General features: G+C 35.9%; 2 protein-coding genes and 1 pseudogene across 2 annotated transcripts; all 3 read left to right on the forward strand.

Moving 5' to 3' along the window:
• Window positions 1–3,325: 3,325 nt before the first annotated feature.
• Window positions 3,326–8,931, forward strand: LOC107641123 (uncharacterized). The gene is made up of 5 exons (XM_088504329.1): window positions 3,326–4,819; window positions 5,143–6,647; window positions 6,855–7,782; window positions 7,862–7,948; window positions 8,050–8,931. The coding sequence occupies exons 1-5, from the start codon at window positions 3,326–3,328 to the stop codon at window positions 8,908–8,910; spliced, it is 4,875 nt and encodes a 1,624-aa protein (XP_088360455.1). The 3' UTR covers window positions 8,911–8,931.
• Window positions 8,932–9,239: 308 nt separating this feature from the next.
• On the forward strand, window positions 9,240–11,016 carry LOC148575499 (uncharacterized; annotated as a pseudogene).
• Window positions 11,017–12,755: 1,739 nt separating this feature from the next.
• LOC107628056 (1,4-alpha-glucan-branching enzyme 1, chloroplastic/amyloplastic) lies at window positions 12,756–18,669 on the forward strand. The gene is given in 22 exon segments (XM_088504330.1): window positions 12,756–12,891; window positions 13,281–13,557; window positions 13,646–13,744; window positions 13,832–13,874; window positions 14,072–14,131; window positions 14,220–14,300; window positions 14,409–14,525; window positions 14,694–14,777; window positions 15,076–15,197; window positions 15,641–15,760; window positions 15,893–16,022; window positions 16,116–16,226; window positions 16,322–16,450; window positions 16,531–16,634; window positions 16,726–16,870; window positions 16,967–17,114; window positions 17,229–17,329; window positions 17,416–17,493; window positions 17,613–17,768; window positions 17,857–17,931; window positions 18,360–18,366; window positions 18,369–18,669. Coding segments are annotated over 21 exon segments (2,100 nt in total). The 5' UTR covers window positions 12,756–12,891; window positions 13,281–13,444; the 3' UTR covers window positions 18,446–18,669.
• The last annotated feature ends 8,311 nt before the right edge of the window (window positions 18,670–26,980 follow it).

Raw genomic sequence — 26,980 nt, forward strand, 5'->3', positions numbered from 1 at the left:
TATTATTTTTATTTTAAGAAGCAAGTCATATACCTTATAACCTGTACAAGTGAATATATATATATATATATATATATATATATAAGTACAAAATAAAATAAACAAAGTTAATAATAAAAAAATATGTTTGAAAAATATATATTTGGTTTGGCCGACCTGTGTGTCCGTCCTAGTAATACTAATATCTATGAATTTGACGATGTAGATTTGAGGAATTTTTTTCTAATTTTAAGAATCTAGTCCAATTCGTCTTTTTGGTAAATTTGACAAGCCAGGTACAACAAATTTTGGTAATGTTAGAGAAATAATAAAAAATCAAAATTTATTTTATTTAATATTTATTAATTATTACAATAATTAATGAATGCTAAAAAAAATAAATTCGGGCTAATTTTAGTTAATTTTTCTTTTATTACCAATTTACCAAATATTTTCGAACAGATTCAATCTATTTTGCTATTTCTAACAAATTTGATTATTGTTATGCATTTATAGGTCTTGAAGACTTCACTAACTACAGTGTGATGCTTTCATACTCATTCTCAGAATTGAAAAGAGGAGAACATTTCATTGAAAATTATCCATCACGAATACTCGCAATAACAAAGATATATGCTATGTTGGTAAATCAAAATGGAATCCTTGTCTATCAAAGAATCAATAGTTGTTTTTTATTTAAGGGAATCAAACCCTATTTTACGAGTGTAAAAGAAATTTTCTTTGTTGATCTTGGCGAAGGCAAAACATGTGCCATGCTCTTTGGCTTTGCAATTCAAGATGGAACCAAGAAAATCAAAAACATCGTCCTTTGCATTTCTATCTTTACTCTTACCTTAAAGGATGAGTTCGACATCACTACTGCTAATCATGTTGATTCCTGGGTTGAGGAGGAAAGATTCTTATCTGTTAGTGTTTTGAGCAGTCATGTCTACACCATTGAAGAGAACTTGGAGGCCATGGATTATGATGTTGACATTCAACAAGTCTTTGTTTGTCCTCCACCATGAAGAACCATGCATGCACAAATATAATTTTGTTTTGAATTTTTAAATGATAAAATTTATTTTATAATAATATTATTATTTTTTTTAGTGAATTCTATCCAACTCTTTCTTAAATAATAGGTAAATTATTCTCTATAAACGTGGCACATTTTAATTAAATGTTTACTTTTAACTTGAGTTGATTTAACCTAATGAGAATTAATATCTTAACTAAAATAGGACTATTTTGTAATTAAATAATTTGACTCTGGTTTGAGAGGATTGGGTTCTGCAACGTGGTTTGCAAGATATTCTCATTGCCCAATCCTTTAATAGGCATGCTACCTTCTTTGGAAAGAGGCATGGACAGCATCCCTCTACTTTAGAGTATCTTGGACAAGGATATCTCGCTCTAGTTCTTGTACCAGTATTGTGTCGACGCAGTGTAGGGAATGGCGAAAATGGTGCAGGAAACTAATAAATTTATTGTTTGGAGCTAAGATGGCTGAGAATTTCAATTCCAAAATTGAACTAACTAACGTACCTCTGGAAATTTTGATTTTTTGAAAAAGATTTGATTTTGAAATTTGAAATTGAAATAAGATAAGATTAGATTTTGAAAATTAAATTTTAAAATTTTGAATTTTAAAATTGAAACGAGATAAGATAAAGATTTTAAAAAATATATGATTTTAAAATTTAAATTTTGATTTGACTAACAAGAAAATACCAAATTTAAAAATTTTGAATTTAAAAAGTAAGAATTTCGAAATTTAATGCAAAGATAAAAAAAATATTTATTTTGATTTTTTGAATTTAATAAAAAAAGAGAAAAACATACCAAAGACACCAAATTTAAAAATTTTAAGATAAAAAAAAAGAACACTTTGAAGATCAAGAAGAACACTAAGAACAAAACTCAAAGAATTCAAAGAAAACAAGAACATGCAAAGGACACCAAATTTAAAAATTTTGAAAACCAAAGACACAATTTTCAAAAATTATAAAGAAAATGACTCAAGAAGACACCAAACTTAAAGATTGAAATCTATATTGAAGCAGTGATTTTGGGCTTCTTTTGGGTGGAGGATTGGGAGTGAACGATGACGAATAAGGAATGGAGGAGAAACGATAGCCATTAGAAAGAGTTAGGGTGCATTTTCTGGTAGATTAATTTGATATAAAAAAAACTAGAATTCAATTTTTAGTCACCATGGAAAACTCCATGTAGAAGGCTTAAGAGTGATCATAGATGAAGGTGTTGGATATGCACATAAACCAGTAGCTGCAATTGTTCTTCCTTCAATGAAGATTATTCGTGATACAGATGTTTTGGCTTAAGTAGTTTCTTACCTATGATATTTTTTTTTCCATCATAATACAATCTTAATCAAAATATTAAGCTTTAATCAAAATTATTCCTCCTTGGTTTTACATATACTACATTTAGTTGTCTTCTTAGATTGTCAAAAAAGCATGATTGCACTGTTTAGTTCATCAAAGCCCTGGATCTGAATCCCTTAGCCTTGAAATTGCAAAGTAAAAGCTTTACATACGATTTATTTGGATGACCAAGTTTGGAGGGCAATGCTATTTTATTTTATTTTAAATAACATTTTTAACATTATTTTTTCTTCCTATGTTTGGCTAGAAAGTAACAATAGTTTTCAACCTGAGCAATGTTAAGAAATTAACACTACAATAAATTGCTAAACAAACCCATTTTAAAGTTCATTAAAAATGAGTATTTGTTGAGTTTAAATTTCGAATATTGTTTCTAATTGAATTTCGGATGTTTTTGTTTTTAAGAGTTTCAGATATTTTTTTCCTTGTGTTGAATGTTATTTTTTTTTCTCTGAATGTTGATTGTGCAATATTTTGGCTCCAAGATTTTTTCTTGAAGAAAATAAAGGTTTACAACTTGTTTATAATTTTATATGTTTTGCCTGGATTTTAGATTTTCAACCTCAACACTTCAACCAGATTTGTATCAATGATTTGATTTCAATTAGAGAAGTAGATACGATTTTTTTCTTTTGTGAATTGCTCTTAGATTTATGGATCATGCCTGATAGAAGTGTAAAAATTAATAATTATAGAAAGTTAGAAGTAAGAAAGAATTAAGTATAAAAAAAATTTAAAAATTGTAAAAATATGTGTTAAAATTTGTAGAATGCATGAACATTCTCATAGTTTATTAAAACTTATCTTATTTACATTAAAAAAATATTAAACTAATTGATATAACTTTGGACTTCAAGTAAATTTGTATTTTAAGTAGTTTTGAATTTTAAGCAAATTTGGACTCTAAGTAAAGAGTACGTACTCCGTACTCAAAGAGAATGAGAGAAGGAGAAAGCGGGGGCGAGCGGTTGAGGGTGAAACACGGTGAGGAAGATGGCCATGCCATCGGAAGAGATAAGGGGGAGAGCGTGGGTGGGTATGTATCCGGTGTTAAGGAGGGTTCTTCTCGAGAGGGGTTAGGAAAGCCATCCAAGGTCTCTTTTAGAGATAAAGTTATTGGTGCAGAAAAGTCTAAGGCCTTTGCATTAGTAGGGTCTTTATCTGGGGATGGTATCGCGACGGTGACAGGTAAGCAAGGTGATTCTCGTCCACCAAGTGTCAGTTTTACCAAGGAGGCAAAGAGCTGTCTAGCTGAACCTTATAAGGAAGCCATCGTGATCAAGGTGCTGGATAAGTATTATGGCTACACGGCTCTCATGCATAAGCTCCGGATAGTATGGCGCATCAAAGGAGGGTTTGATTTGTTGGATGTGGGATTTGGATATTTTTTGGTTAAATTTGATATTGCTGGGGATCGTGAGAAAGTCATTCTTGGTGGCCCGTGGTTGATAGACGGTCACTATGTTGCAGTAAAGCCATGGGATGTGGATTTTAGGCCATGCGAAAAATCCTTTGGATCAACGCTGGTATGGATTCGAGTCTCGGGACTTCCAATTTGGTGCTACCAGGAACAAGCAATGCTGCGAATTGCTTCTGCAATTGGGATTCCGGTGAAAGTAGATTTGGCTACTAAGCTCGCAGAAAGAGGAAAATATGCCCGAGCTTGTGTTCAAATTAATCTTGAGTTGCCTGTAATCAAACATATTATAGTGGAGGGTGTGACTTATGAAGTGGAGTACGAGAGTTTACAGTTGATTTGTGCTACTTGTGCACGGTATGGGCATGATAAATCGTTGTGCATGGAGAAGGAGTCTTTGGAAGGAAACATAAATTCCTTTGGTGATGGAAAAAATAATGAAGCCCCAACACTAGTGCCACACAACAATCACGAGATTCAAAAAGAGGCTGAATCAGAAGCTCGTGATTTGGGTGAGAAATTAGGAGTTGTTAAAGGGAAGGATGTGGTTACGGAATCATTGGCTCCTCACGTGCCTGATGGTCTTGTTAATGAGGCATGCATGGATGATGGAGAGGGCTGGCAACAAGTGCTGCGTAAGAAAAAATTTACAATGGGCCAGTCATCAGGTTTGAAGGACCAAGATGGAAAGCAGCACAAGTTTGGTTCGAGAAGGGTTCCAAGGCCCAATTTGCATGGTGATGGAGGCAAATCAACTGGCATTAGGATGGGGAAGCAAGAAAAACATGAAATTGCGCCATCTCCATCGCGCAGAACTCCTGCACGTCGTGGAATTTCTCTACGGAAGCGTCCTCGGCCTTCCTCCTTGCAGAACTCGCCAGTTGATAAAAATGGTGGCACAACGGAGGAAACCTTAGTAGATGGAAGCATGGCAAGTGCAGTGTCAGGGGGTCCAAAGGTGGCAATTATTGAGGATCAGAGTGTGCCAGTACCGCAGGACAAACCACCTATTGAGGTTGGTGATTCTGTTTAGAGTTTATGTTCTTATTTATTCTGTCCCTATTATTTATGGATAGTTTAAATATGATTGTTTGGAATATTAGGGGTGCTTCTAATAAGTTAGCCCGGGTGCATTGTAAGGAACTTGTTAGGAAATTTAGACCTGTTTTCTTTATTGTGGTTGAAACTCACTCCCCTTTTCAGCATTTAAAATTATTTTGGGAAAGGTTGGGGTATCACTCTGTTGGTATAGTAGAGGCACAGGGGCATAAGGGAGGTATTTGGTTTCTATCCTCTATGAAGGGTGTTTGTTGTAAGTTCATTGATGCTTTTGATCAGGGTGTTACTGTTGAGGTTCACTTTGATAATTTAATTTGGAGGTGTAGTGGTATTTATGGCAGTCCTCAATTTAATAAAAGGGTTCTCCTTTGGGATTATCTTGTTGCACAATCCATGGTTTTTCAAGGACCTTGGATTGTTCTTGGTGATTTTAATGAAGTCAAATTTTCTCATGAATCTAAGGGCTGTCAATTTTCTCATCAAAGAGCAGACATGTTTGCTACTTCATTAGGGGATAGTGGTTTGTTTGATCTGAAGACTATCGGGAGGCAGTTTTCTTGGTACAGGAGGGTGAAAAATTATGTTGATGTGGCAAAAAAGCTTGATCGAGTCTGTATAAATAGTAGTTGGTTATCTATCTTTCCAGAGGCTTATGCAGAAGTTTTAAATAGGCTTCAGTCTGATCATTGCCCTATTCTGGTGCGTTGTAAAGGTCGTCCTCAGCCTAAAGGGAATCGACCTTTCCGATTTGTTGCTGCTTGGGCTACTCATCCTGGGTATAAAGATATTGTGAACCAGTCATGGTGGTCTGGTAATAGAGGAATTCATGGCAAGCTTTCAGAAGTACAGAAGAATTCACTAGAGTTTAACTCGAAGGTATTTGGTAACATTTTTGTTAAGAAATGTGAATTAGAGCAGCAGATTAATTATTTACAAAAGCGTTTGGAAGTGGTGGATAGTATTTATTTGCGTCAGAAAGAGCAACAGTTGCTTGATGATTATAATAATACTCTAGTGCAAGAAGAGCTCCTATGGTTCCAAAAGTCCAGAGAGCAGTGGGTAAGGTTCGGGGATAGGAATACAAGATTCTTTCATATTCAAACTCTTGCGCGAAGGAAGCATAATAAGATTCATGGCCTTTTTCTCAAGGATGGAGTGTGGGAAACTGATCCAGAGGTTCTGAGTCAAGAAGCAGAGTCTTTCTATAAAAGCTTATTCTGTCATTTGGATGATGTTGATTTGGGTTGCCTTGGTGATGTGCCTCTTCCTTCTCTGAATGAGGAAGCTTGCAATAATCTTACGGCACCAGTTACTATGGAGGAAGTCAAAACAGCTGTTTTTCACATGAACTCTTTTAAAGCTCCAGGTCCGGATGGGTTTCAAGCTTTCTTCTTCAAAGAATATTGGGAGATCATTGGTCTTGATGTTTGGAAGATGGTTAAGCAGGCATTCTCCGGTGTTACTCTTGATCCGAGAATGTTGGAGACTTTACTGGTTCTCATTCCAAAGGTTGAATCACCGGTATCTATGAAAGATTTCAGGTCGATTAGTCTCTGCAATGTAGTTTACAAGATCATCACGAAGGTCCTTGTTAATAGGCTTCGTCCTCATCTTGCGGAGATTGTTGGCCCGCTTCAAGGAGGATTTATTCCGGGACGAGGAACTCCTGACAACATCATTATTGCTCAAGAAGTCCTCCACTTTATGAAGAAGACTAAATCAAAGAAAGGCACACTGGCCTTTAAGATTGATCTGGAGAAAGCTTATGACAGAGTTGACTGGAGGTTTTTAGCTCATACCCTTAAGAGCTTTGGTTTTCCTATTCCTACACTTAATTTGATTATGAATTGTGTCACTGCTTCTTCCTTATCTATTCTTTGGAATGGGAGTCGTCTAAATGGCTTTACTCCTAGCCGAGGTCTTAGACAAGGAGACCCTATGTCACCCTATCTTTTTGTGTTGTGTATGGAGCGACTGGCATGCTTTATTAGTCATCAGGTTGATTTGGGCTTGTGGGAGCCGGTTGCTATTTCTAGAGGGGGACCAAGAATATCTCATTTAATGTTTGCGGATGACTTGCTTCTATTCTGTAAAGCTACAAAAAGACAAGTGCAAAATGTGATGTTGGTTTTAGAGACTTTTTGCAAAGCATCTGGGATGAAGATTAATGTGGAGAAGTCTAAAGCGCTTTGCTCCAAGAATGTCTCTGCAACAAGGAAAGAGGTTTTCACTGGGGTATCCTCTATCAGATTTGTCCAGGATTTGGGCAAGTATCTTGGAGTTACCCTTAGCCATTCTAGAGTGACTCGTTCAGCTTTCAATGGTGTCCTGGATAAGATTCGGAGTAGGCTAGCAAGCTGGAAAGGGAGTTTACTCAATCGGGCTGGTAGACTCTGCTTGGTTAATTCTGTTGCCGCTGCTATTCCCACGTACCAGATGCAGGTCTCTATTTTTCCCAAAGGAATCATTAGTAAATTGGAGTCTATGATGAGGAATTTTCTTTGGAAAGGACAAGTTGATGGAAGAGGATTGAATCTTGTTAGTTGGAAGGTACTGGTTACTCCAAAAAAATATGGAGGTTTGGGGATTAGAGATCCTTATTGTGTAAATATTGCTCTTCTTGGGAAGCTAGTTTGTACTTTTTTCCAGCAGCCAAACAAGCTATGGGTCCAATTATTGGATGCCAAATACCGATCATCTCTATATGACTGTTTTAGTTATCCTAAGAACAAGGACTCTCCCATTTGGAGGTGTCTTTGCAAGGCTTGGAAAGTGTTGAAGGATGGGTTTGCTTGGTGTATTGGAGATTTGAACCAGAATTTTTGGTTTTCTAGCTGGAGGAGAGAAGGACGGTTATCTAATGAGATGGATTATGTCCACATTTCTGATTCGAATCTCCGGATACAGGATATTTGGTCGGTTGGTAGGTGGCATTTGGATACTCTTTATTCTCCTTTATCTCAAAATCTGAAAGATAATATTCTCTCTTACAATCCAGATGAACAAGCAGGTCCGGAAGTGGGTTGGTATTGGAGTGGGTCTGCTGCCAAAGTCTATGACTCACGCAATGGTTACTTGTGGTTGTGTAAGCAGCTGTTTGGTTGGGAGGAGAGGGAGAATTGGCTTTGGCTTTGGCGTCAGCTTGTTCCGGAAAAGCATAAGTTTTTGGCTTGGTTGTGTCTTAAGGAGGCTCTTCCTACTGCAAGTTTTCGCTTTAGAAGAGGGATGTCGTCATCGGATAGGTGTCCAAGATGTCTTTCTAGCCAGGAATCGGTTATACATTGTATTCGGGATTGTCCAAAAGCTCAGCTTGTCTGGCAAAGGTTGGATATTCCTTGTCATCCTTTGGATTTAAAGAACTGGTTCTTGTATCATAGCAGAGAGCACCCGTTCAAGTTCTTTTCGGGACTTTGGTGGATATGGCGAGCAAGGAATAACGACATCTTTAATCCCCATGAAACTTGGCCTCCGGAAAAAGTCATTTGTCTGGCATTAACTTCAGAAAAGGAGCTTAGAAATATTTTTGAATTACAACGTATGTCCCTTCCCTCTACTCTAAATGGTTTTTGGAATCCCCCATCCATTGGTACTTTTAAGATTAATTGTGATGCTAGTTATTTTGGTTCGGGTGATAGTGTTGGTTTTGCTTGTGTTATTAGAGATTGTAATGGGAGCTGGCAAAGGGGGTGTTTGGGAATGATTGAGAGTAATAGTATTCTTCAAGGAGAATTGTTTGCTATTTGGAGAGGATATCTCTTAGCTTGGGATGTGGGTCAACGAGATGTTATTTGTGAGACGGATTGTGTGGAAGCATTTAATCTTGTTACTCAAGATGGTTTTGGGTTTATTGATCCACTGGTGCTCAAAATAAGAGATATCATGCATTGGAATTGGCGTGTTGACTTTCGTTTGATTATGAGAGATGCAAACACGGTGGCAGATACTATGGCAAAGATGGCGATGAAGTTACAACTTTCGCATGTAGAGCTTCTTTCACCTTGGGAGGAGTTTAAGAGTAGTCTTAAACGGGACTGTCCCTCTATTTAAGCAGTTCCTTGTTTTGTTTCTTTTGTTTTTCTTTGTTTAATTTATTTCAGTCACCAAAAAAAATTTGGACTCTAAGTAGTTTTAGATTTACACTTTAAATAGTTTTAGATTTAAACAAATTGGGATCCCAAGTAATTATGAATTTTAGGCAAACTTGGACAGCAAGCATAATGTAACTTGATCACCAAGTCTAACATATCATTTGTGCCATATTTTTTGCGCATGTAACTCGTAATCTATTCAAATACTATTAATAGTCTTACTCTTACCTATAAATTCATTCACCTTTCTACACATATTTAGGGTTTGGTTGTGTTCGGTTAAAAAAAATGGTGGAACGTTATCTTTGTTTGAGGCTGAGTGGAAAGATTCATGGCATTGACCTGAGCAAATTGGTACCCATAGAGGAAGAGGTCGAGGTCGAGGTCGTGGAATATAACTACTACTCGGAGGAGTATTGGGAATGGAGCAGACCGCCGCCTCCTCCACTACCACCACCTTCGTCCTTCGATTTCACAATAGATCTTCCAGTTTGGGACATGCAATTATTCTCTTTGGATTCTAAGATTTTTCTAGTTGGAGGCTCCGACGACGACAACCAACCTTGCTACCAAATCTACGAATTTCAACGCTATGTTGCTGCCGCCGCCGTCGACGACGGGAATAAAAAGGCAGAGTTAAATCCGTGCGAGTCAATTTCGAAGGTGCCGGCATACCTTGACTTTTATAATTCCCATATTGCTTGCGTTTCCGGGGAAGCTTACTTTCTTACATTCAACGACGAAGAATGGTGTTTTTGGGTTCTCCGGGGTTGTGGCGGTGAGTGGGAACGCTTGCCGCTTAATACTCTCCTGGAGACTCAAGATTCCTTGCGTGTTTATAATGCTTATCGGATGCCTCTCTTTTGGACTCGAGCTCCCTTGGGTATTTACAATATTTATGATATTCAAAGGTCACAATGGTTCTATTCCGACAAGAGGCTATTTCTTCCTTCCAAGGTCCAAGATGATAAGTTAGATCATGTTTTGTGTTGTTTCGACCTACAAACTCGCCAATGGACAATGGAAGAATTTGACTGCTTGATATCTTTTCATTTATGTTCAAACGATGAAGATACACTGCCATTGCTGCCCCGTCTAGTAGTGTCGACCGTTACAGGTAATGCTTGATATAATTATATAATTGTGTTTTTTTTTTTTTTAAATTTAGTTGTTAATTTCAACTTTACGTGTTGTTGACTGCAACTGAATTTTCACCTTTTATCATATATATGTTTATAACATTAATCATTTTTTTATGTAAAAGAATTTTGTTCTACCAAAACCTGCGAGTTTTTTTTTTTTTACCAAAGATAGGAGACTCGAACCCACAACCTCTTAATTGAGTATGAAGAGACTATGCCATTTGAGTTATTACTAATTGGCACCAAAACCTACGAGTTTAACGGTGTAGACTCGACGAATTTGTACTAATTTTACGGATCTAGTCCAAACTGTATTTTGGCGGATTTGACAAGTCAGTACAACAAATTCAATCTATTTTGCCACTTCTAACAAATTTGATTATTGTTATGCACTTACAGGTTTGGAAAACTACCCAAACTATAGTGTGATGCTTTCATACTGACAGGTACAGATGAAAAGAGGGATAAGATGCGTAGATTACGGAATTGATAATTATCCATCACGATTCCTCGGGATAACAAGGATATATGCTATGTTGATGAACCAAAATGGAATCTGTGTCTATCAAGAAATTCCTAGCAGGCTTTTATTTAAGACACTCAAACCCTACTTTAGGAGCCTAAAAAAAACTGTCTTTGTTGATCTTGGCGAAGGCAAAACATGTGTCATACTCTTTGGCTTTGCACTTCAAGATCGAACCAGAAAAATCGAAAGCATTGTCCTTTGCATTTCAATCTTTACTCTTACTTTAAGAGATGAGTTCGACGTCACTGCTAATTATTATGTTCAATCCGAGAATAAGCAACGAAGATTCTTATCTGTTCATGTTCTGAACAGGCATGTCTACACCCTTAAGGAGAACTTAGAGGGCATGGATTATGATTTTGACATTCAACAAGTCTTTCTTTGTCCTCCACCATGAAGAAGCATGCATATACACAAATGTAATTTTGTTTTGTATTCTTAAATGATAAAATTTATTTTATGATGATATTATTATTTATTTTTTTTAATTACGACAGATATATATGAAAATTTATCACTAAAATTAGTTACTAGTATTAAATATATATTGATATACAAAATAAATAGTAAAAATGAATTAAATAAGACATATATTTATACATAAATATATGGTGGTTAGTTTTGATAACTAATTTTAGTATATAAATAATATTTTTATTTTTTTTAATAAACTAATTAGTTCTATAAATTTTATCTAACATGTAAGTTTACCATAAGATAATCTTCTAGGATTTTTAGTTGACAAATTTACCTAATTAATTATTTAAATTTTAATTATATTACATGCATGTTGTATTATATGATATATAATAATTTTAATATTTTAAATTAAATAAATTATATTAATACCAAATATAAAAAGGCCTTGCTGAAACCCTAGTATTTAATAATATTAGTCCTAATTAACTTTAATAATTTCATGCTCTTACCATGGAGAACCTTCACATGAACAAGGATTTGCAATTTGAAAATTTTGCTTCTAAAAGTATCTATTCTCAGATATGTCTTTTATATTCAGCAAAAATAAAATTAAAAAAAAAAAAGCATCTCTACGTTATTTGTTTGGATTGTTAATTAAGATAATGCATGTAGTTGTTTTTAATTTATTTTCTATTTCAACTTTTTATCCCCTGTAATGATTCTTAGGTTTAATTTTCTTTGCCCTGCTTAAACGATATTTTACACTTAAATTATGAACCATGAACAACAATTTTTCACACTAAAATAATTAACAGAACTTATAAATCAATTAGCTAGGGAGGAATTACATCTACCTTTTTCATGTGTTAAATCGATGCTAAACACCACATTAATTTATCAATAAATTAAACAACGATAATACAATTAGATAATTGAGAAATTATTATGAAAAAAAAAATACCGAGCCCTTGAAGAAAATAATAGGATAACCAAGTCTTTAATTATTATTACATTTTAGTCTTCTTTAGTGTAATTTACTTTGTAATTATTTATAGGATACACTTTAATTATTTTAATATATAAAATTATATAAGATATATAAAATATCAATTAATTTATTATATGTACACTAAATTTTTTTTAGGGAGAATGTTTTTTTTGTTGTCCACGTATTTTATAACCCGATAGATTAAAAACTAATTCGTCGCAGATCTGAACTTACGTTAAAGATTTGCAGCTGACCAATTAGTTGTGCATGCATAATTCGAATCTCCAACATTTGTTTAAGTAAATTAATGAACTCACAACTTAACAAATTCAAATTGAGCAAGAGAACTCTAATATCATATCATATTTATCATGAAAATTGCTGTTGCACGCAATTTATTAATACCTAATTATTTCAAACACAATTAACTCATTTATCTCAACCATATGAAAAAAAAAACTGATTTCTTTGTTTAATACTTTATCAAGATATTAAAGTAAATACTTCTATTTATATATAACATATAAATGGATAGACTTTATTTTTATTATACTATTAGCATGTATTATAGTATATTATATAAAATTTATTATAATATAATTCTTTGTTTTAAAAGTTATATAATATAGTGTATTTTAACTAAGTACATAACCAAAAATTCTTTATAATCATTTTAGTTATCTAAAAAATTATATACCAAATATTTATAAAAATCAGTATTTAATTTTCCCAAATTTAACACAATTTTGTGGGGGGAGAGAGAGAGAAGTTCATTGAAGTGAAGGTGGCAGGTTTCTGATAGCTTCCACTCTTTTTTGTACTTTCAGAATCCAAAATCTCCATTTCATTTCATCTTCCTCTCAGGTACACTTTTGATTCTGAATCTCTTTAGTTAGTTTTTTCTGTTATGTGTCCACCAAATCTGAATCTCATATTTTGTGGGGTTTCATAATCACCAGTGTTCTACTTCATAAACCGATTTTGGGTATGTTGTTCCAATCCTCTCTGTAGTTATTCCTGGAGATTAAGAATATGCTTCTTCCTTAACAGAAGAACTTGAAATTCCTAATTTAATAATAAAAAATGTGCTTTTGTGATTGGGGATTTCAATGTCATGTGCATATGAAGAATCAAGAATGTATTATATTTTTGTGGCACTTTTGTGAATAGAAAATTAGAAATCATAGTTAGCTTAGATAAGATTGCTAATCACATATTTCTTCAAATGTTGTTTTGCTGAATTCATATTTTAGGGTCTTCAATTCTTCATAGTGTTTGTGATTTAATCAAGAAAGTAGCTTAGAAATTTCAGAGAGATTGAAGATGAGAAAGGTTCTGTTTTTCGGCATCTCTTGTAGAATATAGTGCTAGAACTCATGCTGAGAAGACATTGGTATCCAAAGACAAGAAACTGAAAATGGAAAGAGATGAAGTAGTTAAAATTAAGATCATCCCTCCACCTGGATGTGGGAAGAAAATCTATGAAATTGATTCACTTTTGCTCGCTCACCGCGACCATCTTGATTTCCGGTAACCTCACTTTTAAGCTTCATTTCCTTAAAGTATTTGTGGAACAACTATCTGAGTTGCTAGATCATGTAAATTTATCAAATTACAGTTTCGGACGATACTTGAGATTGCGAGAGGATATCGACAAGCACGAAGGTGGCCTAGATCCATTTTCTCGCGGCCATGAAAAGTTTGGCTTTAGGCAGAGGTAACTTCTTGCTCAGAAAGCTGCTATGAACTTATCGACTTTTATTAATACCAACTTATTTATCAATATTACTACTATTTTTTGCAGTGTCACAGGAATTACTTATAGAGAATGGGCACCAGGAGCTAAGGTATATATGCTTTCATATTATATTCTTAACTCTTATTATTAAAATTGGTTTCTTTTCTTATGCTCAAATTCAATTTAAGGGGTTGTATTATTAAAAAATCTGTTTTGAATGTTCATCTAAAGTTCAACAAAAATCTTGTTTTCGATGTAGAAATGTAGCTTGATATGTGTCTTAAAAATGATTGGATATTTTCTCAGTCAGCAGCATTAATTGGAGACTTCAACAATTGGAATCCAAATTCTGCTGTAATGACTCGGGTATGTTTCGGTTAATATATGCAAATGATTGTGCTAGTTGGAGCATGTAATCATCTTCTGGATTGATCTTGTGTTTTTATCCAAACAGAATGAATTTGGTGTGTGGGAGATCTTCTTGCCAAACAATGCAGATGGTTCGCCACCAATTCCTCATGGATCTCGAGTCAAGGTATGCTTATGCTTGTAAGTGTTTTCTAAATTGAGACAGGTTGCTGTGATTTTCTGTTATAGACTGGTTTTCCTCGCGAACTAATAGCTTTCGAAAGTATATGTGTAGATTCGCATGAATACTCAATTCGGCATGAAGGACTCTATTCCTGCTTGGATAAAGTATTGTGTACAAGCCAAAGGTGAAATTCCATATAATGGTATATACTATGATCCACCAGATGAGGTAAGGGTCTTCCATTCTTCCATGAAAAATCAGAAATATTCTTTTTCTCTGAACATTCGTTGTATACGAATGTCGAATGTATGTATTTGTTTGATCTAATTATGTTTGCTTTTTTCTATTGCCCCTCTTATGTTGTATACTTTTCTTATTCTTTTGTTTGTTAAACAGGAAAGATATGTCTTCAAGCATCCACAGCCAAAGAAACCGAAATCACTTAGGATTTACGAGTCACACGTTGGAATGAGTAGTCCGGTGAGCACTTTCTACCTTAAAACGTTAAGGGGACTAAATTGTATTATTTTGAATTCTCTAAAATGGGACTATTCGATTCATCAGAAGCTTTGATGACAGTACAACTCTAACATGATGCTGAAACTATAAGGTTTATGTAGGAAAGAAGGAAAAGAGAATAAGAATAGAGATACCCTTAACATGATGAGATTAGATTCTTCATTGTTAAAAGGTGTTACAACTTACAAGTGTTAAGTGTTGTCAATGTGAAGTTTATTATTAATTTTTTCTTAAAATTTTTATCAACCCTGCGGTTCAGGAGCCTAAAATCAACACATATGCCAATTTTAGAGACGATGTACTACCTCGGATTAAAAGGCTGGGTTATAATGCTGTCCAGATTATGGCTATCCAAGAACATTCTTATTATTCTAGTTTCGGGTAACCTTTCTCTACCTGCCATTTGATGAATTAATTTACAATGCCTCCTCTATCCAATTTTAAGAACAGCTATAACCATTCATCTGGTTTCATGACATAGTATTAGAGCTTCTATGACAAAAAAGTCTAGAATTCGATTTGTTAGAGTATAATTAGGATTAGTTATACTCTAACACGATTCTTGTTAACTCCCAAAAAGAAATTTTCAGCATAAGGCAAATGAAAGAAAAAGAAAGCCTATGCAAATTTCGCACAAACCCAAAAAAGACTCTTGCGTGTGGAAGCCATGTTAGAGATATAACCATTCATTTGCCTCCTCCTATCAATTTAAGAGAAGTGATTTCATGACATTTACAATACTTTGTTTTCTTATTGCATTGGTTTTTTTTTTGCCAAAATTGGCGTTCGAATTCTAAAAATATTTTCCTTTTTGCATGATGCAGCTATCATGTTACAAATTTCTTTGCACCTAGCAGCCGTTTTGGAACTCCTGAAGAACTCAAGTCTTTGATAGACAGAGCACATGAGCTAGGCCTGCTTGTTCTAATGGATATTGTACATAGGTAATGAATCTAATGATTTTATTACTATTCTTCTTCTTTTTTATTTCCCTTTTTGTTGATCATTGTCTTCAAGCTACTAATTCATAGTTAACTCCAACTTAGACCTGATTTTTCAATCTCTGGTGAATTTAGCCATGCATCAAACAACACATTGGATGGACTGAACAAGTTTGATGGAACTGACAGTCATTACTTTCATCCCGGGTCACAAGGTCATCATCCGATATGGGATTCTCGCCTTTTTAACTATGGAAGCTGGGAAGTAAGTCCCATCTTTGCAGAATTCATAAACATAGTTCTCATTGATGGGGAGGTATATTTTATTTTATTTATTTATTTTCTTTCACTTGTGAAGGTGCTAAGGTTTCTACTCTCAAATGCACGATGGTGGCTAGAAGAATACAAGTTTGATGGGTTTCGATTCGATGGTGTCACATCAATGATGTACACTCATCATGGATTGCAGGTTCAAGGCTATGAACAAGTTATCCAACTTCTAAAATTTGATGGTTCCGAATGAACTATTTGCACAATTGTTCAATACTTTTTCGCTCGCTGCAGGCGTCTTTTACAGGAAATTACAGTGAGTATTTCGGATATTCAACTGATGTTGATGCTGTAGTTTACTTGATGCTGGTTAATGATATTATCCATGGACTCTTCCCTGAGGCCGTTACGATTGGCGAAGATGTATGTCATCCTTTCTAAAGTCTTCAGTTATGACTTATGACTATAAGAATTGAATAGTGGTTAGAATTTCTCTTTTACAGGTAAGTGGAATGCCAACACTCTGCATTCCTACTCAAGATGGAGGAGTTGGATTCGATTATCGGCTACACATGGCGATTGCTGACAAATGGATTGAGCTTCTCAAGTGAATATCCTTTCTCATAAGTGCAAACACAGCATATTAAGTTCCTTTATGGCTTACACATTCAAGTTCAACCATGTCCTTTATCATGTAGGAAGAAAGATGAAGATTGGAAAATGGGTGATATCATTCACACACTCACAAACAGAAGGTGGTCCGAAAAATGTGTAGCTTATGCAGAGAGTCATGACCAAGCCTTGGTTGGAGACAAGACGATCGCTTTTTGGTTGATGGACAAGGTTAGGTTGTGTTATTTATGTGCTTAAAGTTCATTTGAAATTATTAAACTTCTAATTTTAATTTGAAATTATGTATTTGTTCATCTTGTGATTAAGGATATGTATGACTTTATGGCTTTGGAGGGACCATCTACGCCAGTTATAGATCGCGGCATTGCGTTACATAAAATGATTAGGCTTATTACAATGAGCCTTGGTGGTGAAGGATACTTGAACTTTATGGGGAATGAATTTGGCCACCCTGGTAATTAATAAGCATATCCTAATTTTGTTTTTATCATACTTAATTTCAAGAACATGTTATGGTTATTCTGTTCATTCATTCATTCATTTATTCATTGTTCTGTTTCTTTATCAGAGTGGATTGATTTTCCGAGGGAAGCTCAACATCGTCCCGATGGAACCGTAATTCCTGGGAACAACAACAGTTTTGATAAATGCAGGCGAAGATTTGACTTGGTAAGTTACTTCAACCGCAAGTTATGCAGTGAATTTCTAGAATCTTTTAAGTTACAAATTCTTCTTCTTGTGCTTTGTTTAACCAGGGGGATGCAGAATATCTAAGATACCGGGGGATGCAAGAATTTGACAAGGCCATGCAGCATCTTGAAGAAAGATTTGAGGCGAGTCGTCGCAATCTTCTTCAAGATCATGATGAATATACTTTTCAAAAATCATAGCTAGAACAAACACTACACTTTTGGTTTATGTAATTCTGCTTAGTATTGAACTATTGATGCAGTTCATGACATCGAAGCACCAATATATATCGCGAAAAAATGAAGGGGACAAGATCATAGTATTCGAAAAGGGTAACCTTGTCTTTGTCTTCAATTTTCATTGGACCAACAGCTATTCAGATTATAGAGTTGGATGCTCAAAGGCAGGGAAATACAAGGTATGATTGGATTTATAGTCTTCAAGATTCGACCATGTTATCGATTTCGATAGCTTATGATTGATAGATATGCTTGTAACTTTTCCAGATTGTGTTGGATTCAGATGATCCCTTGTTTGGTGGATTCAATAGGCTCAATCACACTGCTGAATATTTTGCTTCTGTATGTGGTTTCTCAACACTCTTATGGAATTTGTAATCATTGTTTTATCACCATATTTTCATATTGTATCATTTCTGTTCCGTGTCCGTGTTCGTGTTTCATAACTAATGACTTAATCAAGAGTAATACGCAAATAAGTCCCTGATCTTTTAGCTCAAAGACAAATAAGTTATTGACTAATTAAAAATACAAAAACATTTTTCACTTTCTAAAACACAAGACATCTAAGTCTTTCCAGGGAACCTTGGTGTCCTCGTATATATTGCACAGAGGAATTTAGATGTCGCGCGTTTTAGAATGTGATCAACGTTTTTATATTTTCAATTAGTTAGGAACCTATTTGTCTTCGAATTAAAAAATCAAGGATTTATTTGTCTTTTTCTCGTTAATCAAAGATAAACGATCTGTGTTATCTGATAATTTTACAGGAAGGATGGTAGACGACCGACCTAGTTCCTATCTAGTGTATACACCTTCTAGAACAGGAGTAGTGTATGCTTTTGCAGATGAATAACCAGATCAAATAGCACAAAGAGAATTGAGCTAAAGAGGAATTTTAATCTATGTACAAATTTCCCAGAATTTTTGTACATGTCTTTCAACTTTCTAGTCATATTTATATATAGAACACCTTTTATTTTTTATTTTTGTTAGGATTTGATGACCTTTGTAAATTGTATTGCATTAGAAAAGTTTTGTAGCAATGGAAGCATTTTTATATTGTTACCGAGTTAATTAGTTTGTTTAGCTAGAAAATTATACCATTTTACCATCTTTCATGCCCTGATTCTTTATATTATTGGCTTAGGTTATGATTAATACTCGGATAAAATATATTTTTGGGTAAAGTATTATTTTGATCCTCAATATTTATGTTTAGGTCGAATCTTAATAATTTAGTTTCTAATGTTTCAAAACATTTTATTTAGTCCAAAAAATTTTCAAACGTCCTATTTTATTTCCGAAATTTTTTTAAGCAAATTCAATGTTGTCCCACCATTAAATTTGACACAAACAATTCACATATTAAAGAGTTAATAGCATTTGATTTCAGTATATAAGTAAAATTGATCTACCAACAATCACTAATATAAAAGTTTTTCCTTTGATTTTGAAACGTTGATTGATTTTTAGGATTTTGAATTTTGTATAAAAAAGAAATTGAGAAAAAGAAGTGTTATAATAATGTTTTGGTTATGTTTTTTTAATACATAATAAAAGATACGACTTAATTAATAACATTATTAACGTACAGGTCACTTTCATTCTGTAAACTATTAGTGTCAAATTTAATAATAACACGTTTGAAACTTTATGGATCAAATTAACATTTAACCCAACCGTTTGAGAACTAAAATAATACTTTATCCATATATTTTGTCACTGAAATTTTTAAAAGGTTTTAATAATCAAAACATGAAAAAATAATTTGCCACCTATTGATATGCCAACAAACCATTAACGGATTAGTTACCGAACTTCACAATATATAATTGAGTCGTGGACAAAAATTGATAACTTTTTAATCACAAGGTTTCCAACAAACTAGACAAATTAACCTTCGTTGACACCAAAAATAAAATAAAATAAAATAAATTCTACCCTTAATAAGTGTATGTTTGGATGAATTGGAGGGTTAATAATATTGCTTAAAACACGATAAAATCACGCTATCTAAGACAAATATTAATCAATAATATTATTTATACATTAAATACTTTTAATATTTTATAAAATTATGATTATTCTTAATTAATTATATATTAAAAAAATTTAAATTACAAAAAAAAAAATACGTAATTAACTATTAGAAAAATATTAATATCAAATAGTGTCTATTATAAAAAAAATGGTATGCGTAAGGACATTAAATACGGAAAAACTTTGCATTCATGTATTTTTTACATGGTTGTTAACCAAGTAATAATTCCTTCCACACGCGCGTCCTCCACTCCCCTCGTTTGTCATACACGCGCTACATATAACGCGCTGCAACCTAAAACTTTGCTCAATGTAAACCTTCTGTTACAATGTAAACCTTTTCCTCTGCTTGCGTTCTTCCTTATTGATGTGCATTGCCTTCGTCGTTCTCTTCTGGTCGCGTTCATCTTCTCGTTTTCTTATTTCGATCTGGTTACGTTGCATTTATCTTCTTCCTATTATTCTTCGTTTTCTTTTTCGATCTGCACTTCTGAATCGAAACAATAAATGACTCAACTTCAAATTAGTTGAATGGAGAGCAATTTGGATTACTCTTCTGAAACGAATCAAACTGACAAAGTTTGGATTATTCAATTTGAATCGAATTGAATGAAATGCAATTGCTAATTTGAATTGAATTAAATGGACAGAGGTGTACTGAATTGAATTGAATTGAATTGAATTGATAATATGTAAATTGTAGGCAGAGTTATTTGAATTTGATTTTATATAATGGATTATGTTTCGTTCACTCAGTACTATGCAATTGTTTCACCATGAGTACTGTGTTTGGTTCATTCTGCAAAAAACTACTGTTTGAATTTGATTTTATATAATGGATTATGTTTCGTTCACTTAGTACTATACAATTGTTTCACCATGAGTATTGTGTTCGGTTCACCATGAGTACTGTGTTTGGATCATTATGCAGAAAGCTGTTTGAATTTGATTTTATATAATGGATTATGTTTCGTTCACTCAATACTATACAATTGTTCACCATGAGTACTGTGTTCGGTTTACCATGACTCCATGAGTACTGTGTTCGGTTTATTCTTCATTATTCAAAACTTTTCTTCCTCACCTTCTACTTCTTCACCATAGAGAGAATGAGGAAAAGACAAAAAAATATAGCAGCAACAATAATAAAAGAATGACGATAAGGAGAAAACACGTGAAGAATAAGGAGCGTTAAAAAGGAAGAGAAGAAGAAGAAGAAGAAGCGTCGGACAAGAGCGATTTTGTGTGTGTTGGGCGCGTGTATTTCATGGTATTGAATTTTTTTAGTGTTGGACTAACTTGGTTACATGATTATATGAATGTGTAGTATCCTGTATTAAATATGAATTATAGAATTTTTCCAATAATATCAAGTTGATGAGTGTTACTTGCCACTTGTGAATAATGAAGGATCTTGTCGTGTAATTAGGATCCAAAAATAACCCTCCACGACGCATCTACTTCTATATATAAATAGATTCGTTTATAAACATCGGATTCTAGTATACAACTATTTATATATTCATATTTTCGTAGAAAAACCACGAGGTAATCCGTAATCGCTACATGAAGCCAATAACACGTTTATTATACTAATTATTAGTTATATAAAAATATTATTTACATATCAAAATCAATTATTAAAATTAATTATTATATATTTATATATAAATATATATAATTTAATTTATTTTTAATATTATTTTATATTTTAATATAAATTTTATTTTGATAAATAATTTTAGTGTATATTTAATATAGTTGTTAATTATATTAATTATTAGGCCTACCTGTCACGGAAAATTTTAGAAGGTTAGATTTAACAGTGTTTGAATAGTTTTCTGGAGTGTTTGAGAATACTCTAGATGGTTCCGGAACGTTCTAGAATGTCCTAGAAGGTCCCGGAATATCCTAGAAGGTTCTAGAAGACTCTGGAAGGTCATAGAGTATTCTAGAAGAGTGTAGATGTATATAGAAGTATAAAGAGTGATATGGAATAATCTAGAAACATTTAGAGAGTTGTGGTAGGATAGATATTTGTAAAGAAGGTTCTGGATGATTAATCTGGACCGTTGATTAGATTTAATCCTAACCATCCATTGAGGAGGTGGATGGCTATAAATAGGGATGAGAGTTAGAGTTTGGGTGTGTGAATCATTTGTAACCAACACTTGAGTAATAAAGTGTTCTTTCCACCAAAGCTTCCTTTCTCTTGTGTTCTCTTGTGTTCTTAGCTTTCTTGCTAAGTATTGAGGGTTAGGCTGACTTGGTCTTAGCTCAAGAGGTTGAGTAAGTCCGAGTGCCGGCACGGTAGCGTTGGAGTGTGTCCAAGGCCGTGACAATTTGGTATCCGAGCAAGGTTCGAGAGGGAGCACAAGTCGCTTGTGGGAATGGCTTCTAGTATCACCATGGAGCATGTTGAGTCTCAAAGGGGAAGGGATACTATTCTTTCTCAATGGGGAGGCAAGAAGGTCCGTTCTTCAAGTGAGCCTAGAGGTAAGGACTCTAACTTCTTAGAAGAAAGAGTTTCTATGTTGAAAAATGTTCTATCCTCTATGGATGAGCGCTTCCAAAGGATAGAACATGACAAGGAGACCCTCGAGGCTCACGTGTTAGGAGAACTAGATGCTTTCAAAGAAAGCATGCTCCAAATTGAAGAGAAGCTTGAGAATTCCTTAAAGCTATTTGAGGAAGTTCGAGTTTGGTTCGAGGAGGCGAAATCTCGACCAACCATTATAAGGGAGACGACAAAGATTGATCTCCCCAAGCCAAAGGAGTTCAAGGGCGTAAGGGACGCTCGCGAGGTGGAGAACTTCCTATGGCAAATGGAGAGGTACTTCGAAGGCCAAGGGGTGGTCGAAGAAGCAATAAAGGTACGCACTGCAGCTCTCTACCTTTCTGATAATGCTACTTTGTGGTGGAGGAGAAAGTGCGTAGATATGGAAAAGGGCACTTGCAACATAGCCACATGGGAAGATTTCAAAAGGGAATTGAAAAGACAATTCTTCCCTGAGAATGTGGTTTATGAAGCAAGGAAGAAGTTGAGGGAGTTGAAGCACAAGAGTACGATTAGCGACTACGTAAAGGACTTTACTACTCTCACGCTTCAAATCCCCAACTTAGCATCAGAGGATGCATTGTTCTTCTTCATTGATGGACTCCAACCTTGGGCAAAGCAAGAACTACAAAGAAGGAATGTTAAGGATGTCGATGAGGCCATCGTGGTGGCCGAATCACTCACTGAGTATCATAGGGGAGACTCTAAACCCAAGTCTTCCTCCAAGCCTAGTTCTGCTAAAGGTGGGGGAGACAAGGGGAAGAGCTTCTCAACCAAGAAGGAAGGAAAATACTCTTCAAAGAAAGAGTACGAAGAAAAGAAGAAGGCTTTCGTGCCCAAAGGAGGATGCTTCGTGTGCAAGGGACCGCACCAAATGAAGGATTGTCCCAAGCTAGGGACTTTGGCATCTATCGCTGAGGAACGAGAAGCTCAAACTCAAGTAACTGAGTGTGTTGGATCTATCCAACACATAAATGCTGTGAAGACCAAAGAGGCAAGTACTGCAGAAAAGAAAGGCTTGATGTATGTCAAAGCCTTTATCAATGAAAAACCTGTCATGGCTATGATCGACACTGGTGCTACACACAACTTCATCACGCCTGATGAAGCAAGGAGGCTTGGGTTGAAGATCACCGAAAAGAATGGTTGGTTCAAACCCGTGAATACCAAGGGTGAACCCCTTAAGGGAGTAGCAAAAGGGGTTGAGATGACTCTTGGTTCTTGGAAGGGCCTTGTAGATTTCTCAGTAGCACCCATGGATGATTTTAAAATAGTCATCGGGCTCGATTTGCAAAGGAAGGCAAATATAATACCTATGCCATACTACGACGTAATATGTGTCATGGAGAAAGGGTCTCCATGCATGGTCCCTACAGTCTCTAAAGTTGGCGGACCACCGATACTGTCTGTCGTGCAACTCAAGAAAGGGTTCAAGAAGGGAGAGATTACATATTTGGCCCTACTACAAGAGGAGTCAACACTTGAAAGAGAAGACGTTCCTCCCGAAATCAAGGAAGTCCTTGAAGAAAATAAGGATGTGATGCCTCTCGAGTTGCCAAAACAACTACCACCTAGGAGGAAGGTGGACCACAAGATTGAATTGGAGTTAGGAGCAAAGCCGCCCGCCTCAACACCGTATAGAATGGCACCGCCAGAACTCGAGGAGTTGAAGAAGCAACTCAAGGATTTGCTAGATGCTGGGTTCATCCGTCCATCGAAGGCACCTTATGGCGCACCAGTCTTATTCCAAAAGAAGCATGATGGTTCATTGAGGTTATGCATCGACTATCGAGCACTTAACAAGGTAACCATCAAGAACAAATACCCCATTCCTTTGATAGCCGATTTGTTTGATCAACTTGGTAGAGCCAAGTGGTTCTCAAAGCTAGATTTGAGGTCAGGATATCACCAAGTGAGAATTGCCGATGGTGATGAGCCTAAGACCACGTGTGTCACGAGGTATGGATCGTATGAATGGTTGGTGATGCCTTTTGGCTTGACCAATGCTCCTGCGACCTTCTGTACCTTGATGAACGAGATCTTTCGACCTTATCTTGATCGGTTTGTAGTGGTCTACTTGGATGATATTGTTGTCTATAGCAATACCTTGGAGGAACATGTAGAACACTTACGAACCGTGTTCAAGATCTTGCGAGAGAATAACCTATATGTGAAGAAGGAAAAGTGTTCCTTTGCAAGGGACGAAGTCCACTTCTTGGGACACATCATTAAAGGTGGAACTCTCTGCATGGATCAAGGAAAGGTGAAGGCTATCAAAGAGTGGGAGCCGCCAAACAAGGTATCTGAATTGTGGTCATTCCTTGGGTTGGCTAATTACTATCGGAGGTTTATCAAGGGATACTCCGCTAAGGCTGCACCATTAACTGATCTTCTCAAGAAGAATCACTCTTGGGAATGGTCAAAGGAGTGTCAAAAGGCCTTTGATGAGTTGAAGGCTGCTATCACAGAAGGACCAGTACTAGCACTACCCGACTACTCAAAGGTATTTGAAGTCCACACTGATGCTTCTGACTACGCTATTGGAGGAGTTCTGATGCAAGAAGGACATCCTATTGCCTTTGAGAGTCGCAAGTTGAATGATACAGAGAGGCGATACACTGTCCAAGAGAAGGAGATGACCGCGGTGGTGCATTGTCTGAGAACTTGGTGTCACTACTTGCTTGGTTCACACTTCATCGTCAAGACAGACAATGTGGCTACAAGCTACTTCCAAACTCAAAAGAAGTTAAGCCCCAAACAAGCTAGGTGGCAAGACTTCTTGGCTGAGTTTGATTTCGAATTCGAATACAAGTCAGGCAAGACTAATGTCGTAGCAGATGCGCTGAGTCGCAAGGCTGAGTTAGCGGCCATTTCTATGGTGGAAGGAGATATTATGCATATCATCAAGGAAGGGTTGCATCACGATCCATTAGCCAAGAAGTTGGTGGAGTTGGCTAGAGAAGGTAAGACCAAAAGATTTTGGTTAGAAAACGACCTTCTCTACACAAAAGGGAGAAGACTATACGTTCCTAAATGGGACAATCTGAGAAGGAAGTTGGTAAGAGAATGCCACGACACCAAGTGGGCTGGTCACCAAGGTCAGCGAAGGACCTTAGCACTCATTGAATCTTCTTATTATTGGCCTCAAATGAGAGCTGAAGTGGAGAGCTATGTGAAGACTTGTCTTGTGTGCCAACAAGATAAGATTGAAAACAAGACACCAAGTGGGTTGTTGGAACCTCTGCCTCCATCAGAGCGACCGTGGGAAAGTGTCTCTCTAGATTTCATCTCTGCCTTACCGAAGTCCGAGGGGTTTGGATCTATTCTCGTGGTAGTGGATCGATTTTCGAAGTATGCTACCTTTATACCTGCCCCTACTGACTGCACTGCAGAGGAAGCAGCACGACTATTCTTCAAGAATGTGGTGAAGTACTGGGGATTGCCTAAGAGTATCATTAGTGATCGAGATCCACGCTTCACAGGACGACTATGGACAGAGTTGTTCAAACTCCTTGGGTCGGAGCTTCATTTCTCAACAAGCTTCCATCCTCAAACCGATGGGCAGACTGAGAGAGTGAATGCCTTACTCGAGTGTTACTTAAGGCATTTTGTGAGCGCTAATCAGAAGGATTGGACAAAACTCCTCGACATTGCTCAGTTCTCATACAATTTGCAAAGGAGTGAGTCTACAGGGAAGAGTCCGTTCGAGATTGTGACTGGACAACAGCCGCTTACGCCTCACTCTCTTTCTTCCTCTTACTCAGGGAAGAGCCCTGGAGCTTATCATATGATTAAGTCATGGGAAGAACAAGAAGATGTCACTCGTTCTTACCTCGACAAAGCTGCCAAGAGGATGAAGAAATGGGCAGATAAGAAGAGGAGGCATGCAAGCTATCAAGTGGGAGACAAGGTAATGATCAAACTTCTTCCACAACAATTCAAAGCCTTTCGCAAGGTTCATAAGGGTTTAATCCGCAAATACGAAGGACCATTTGAGATCATTGGACGTGTTGGGGAGGTTGCTTATAAAGTACAACTCCCTCCCTCTATGAAGATCCACCCGGTCTTCCATGTGAGTATGCTTAAACCATATCATGCGGACCAAGACGAACCGAGTAGAGGTAACTCGAGTCGTGCTCCGCCTGTGGTGATTAGATCTTTTGACAAAGAAATCGAAGAGATCCTAGCTAATCGCGTCGTGCGACAAAGAGGAGTACCACCAAGTATCAAATACTTGATCAAGTGGAAAGGGCTCCCGATAACTGAAGCTAGCTGGGAAACTCGCGAAGATCTGTGGCAATTTCAAGAACACCTAGAGCGCTATCATGAACAGAACGCGACGAGGACGTCTACGCATTAGGTGTGGGAGAATGTCACGGAAAATTTTAGAAGGTTAGATTTAACAGTGTTTGAATAGTTTTCTGGAGTGTTTGAGAATACTCTAGATGGTTCCGGAACGTTCTAGAATGTCCTAGAAGGTCCCGGAATACCCTAGAAGGTTCTAGAAGACTCTGGAAGGTCATAGAGTATTCTAGAAGAGTGTAGATGTATATAGAAGTATAAAGAGTGATATGGAATAATCTAGAAACATTTAGAGAGTTGTGGTAGGATAGATATTTGTAAAGAAGGTTCTGGATGATTAATCTGGACCGTTGATTAGATTTAATCCTAACCATCCATTGAGGAGGTGGATGGCTATAAATAGGGATGAGAGTTAGAGTTTGGGTGTGTGAATCATTTGTAACCAACACTTGAGTAATAAAGTGTTCTTTCCACCAAAGCTTCCTTTCT

This window comes from Arachis ipaensis, chromosome B2 (assembly GCF_059453495.1).
Source record: "Arachis ipaensis isolate K30076 ecotype BB chromosome B2, ASM5945349v1, whole genome shotgun sequence".
Lineage (NCBI taxonomy): Eukaryota > Viridiplantae > Streptophyta > Magnoliopsida > Fabales > Fabaceae > Arachis > Arachis ipaensis.

Coding starts and splice junctions, on each gene's coding strand:
- LOC107641123 (XM_088504329.1), top strand. CDS start 3,326: ATGAGAGAAGGAGAAAGCGGGGGCGAGCGGTTGAGGGTGAAACACGGT. Junction 4,820..5,142: donor AGGACAAACCACCTATTGAG/GTTGGTGATTCT, acceptor GCTTTTGATCAG/GGTGTTACTGTTGAGGTTCA. Junction 6,648..6,854: donor TATGACAGAGTTGACTGGAG/GTTTTTAGCTCA, acceptor ATGCTTTATTAG/TCATCAGGTTGATTTGGGCT.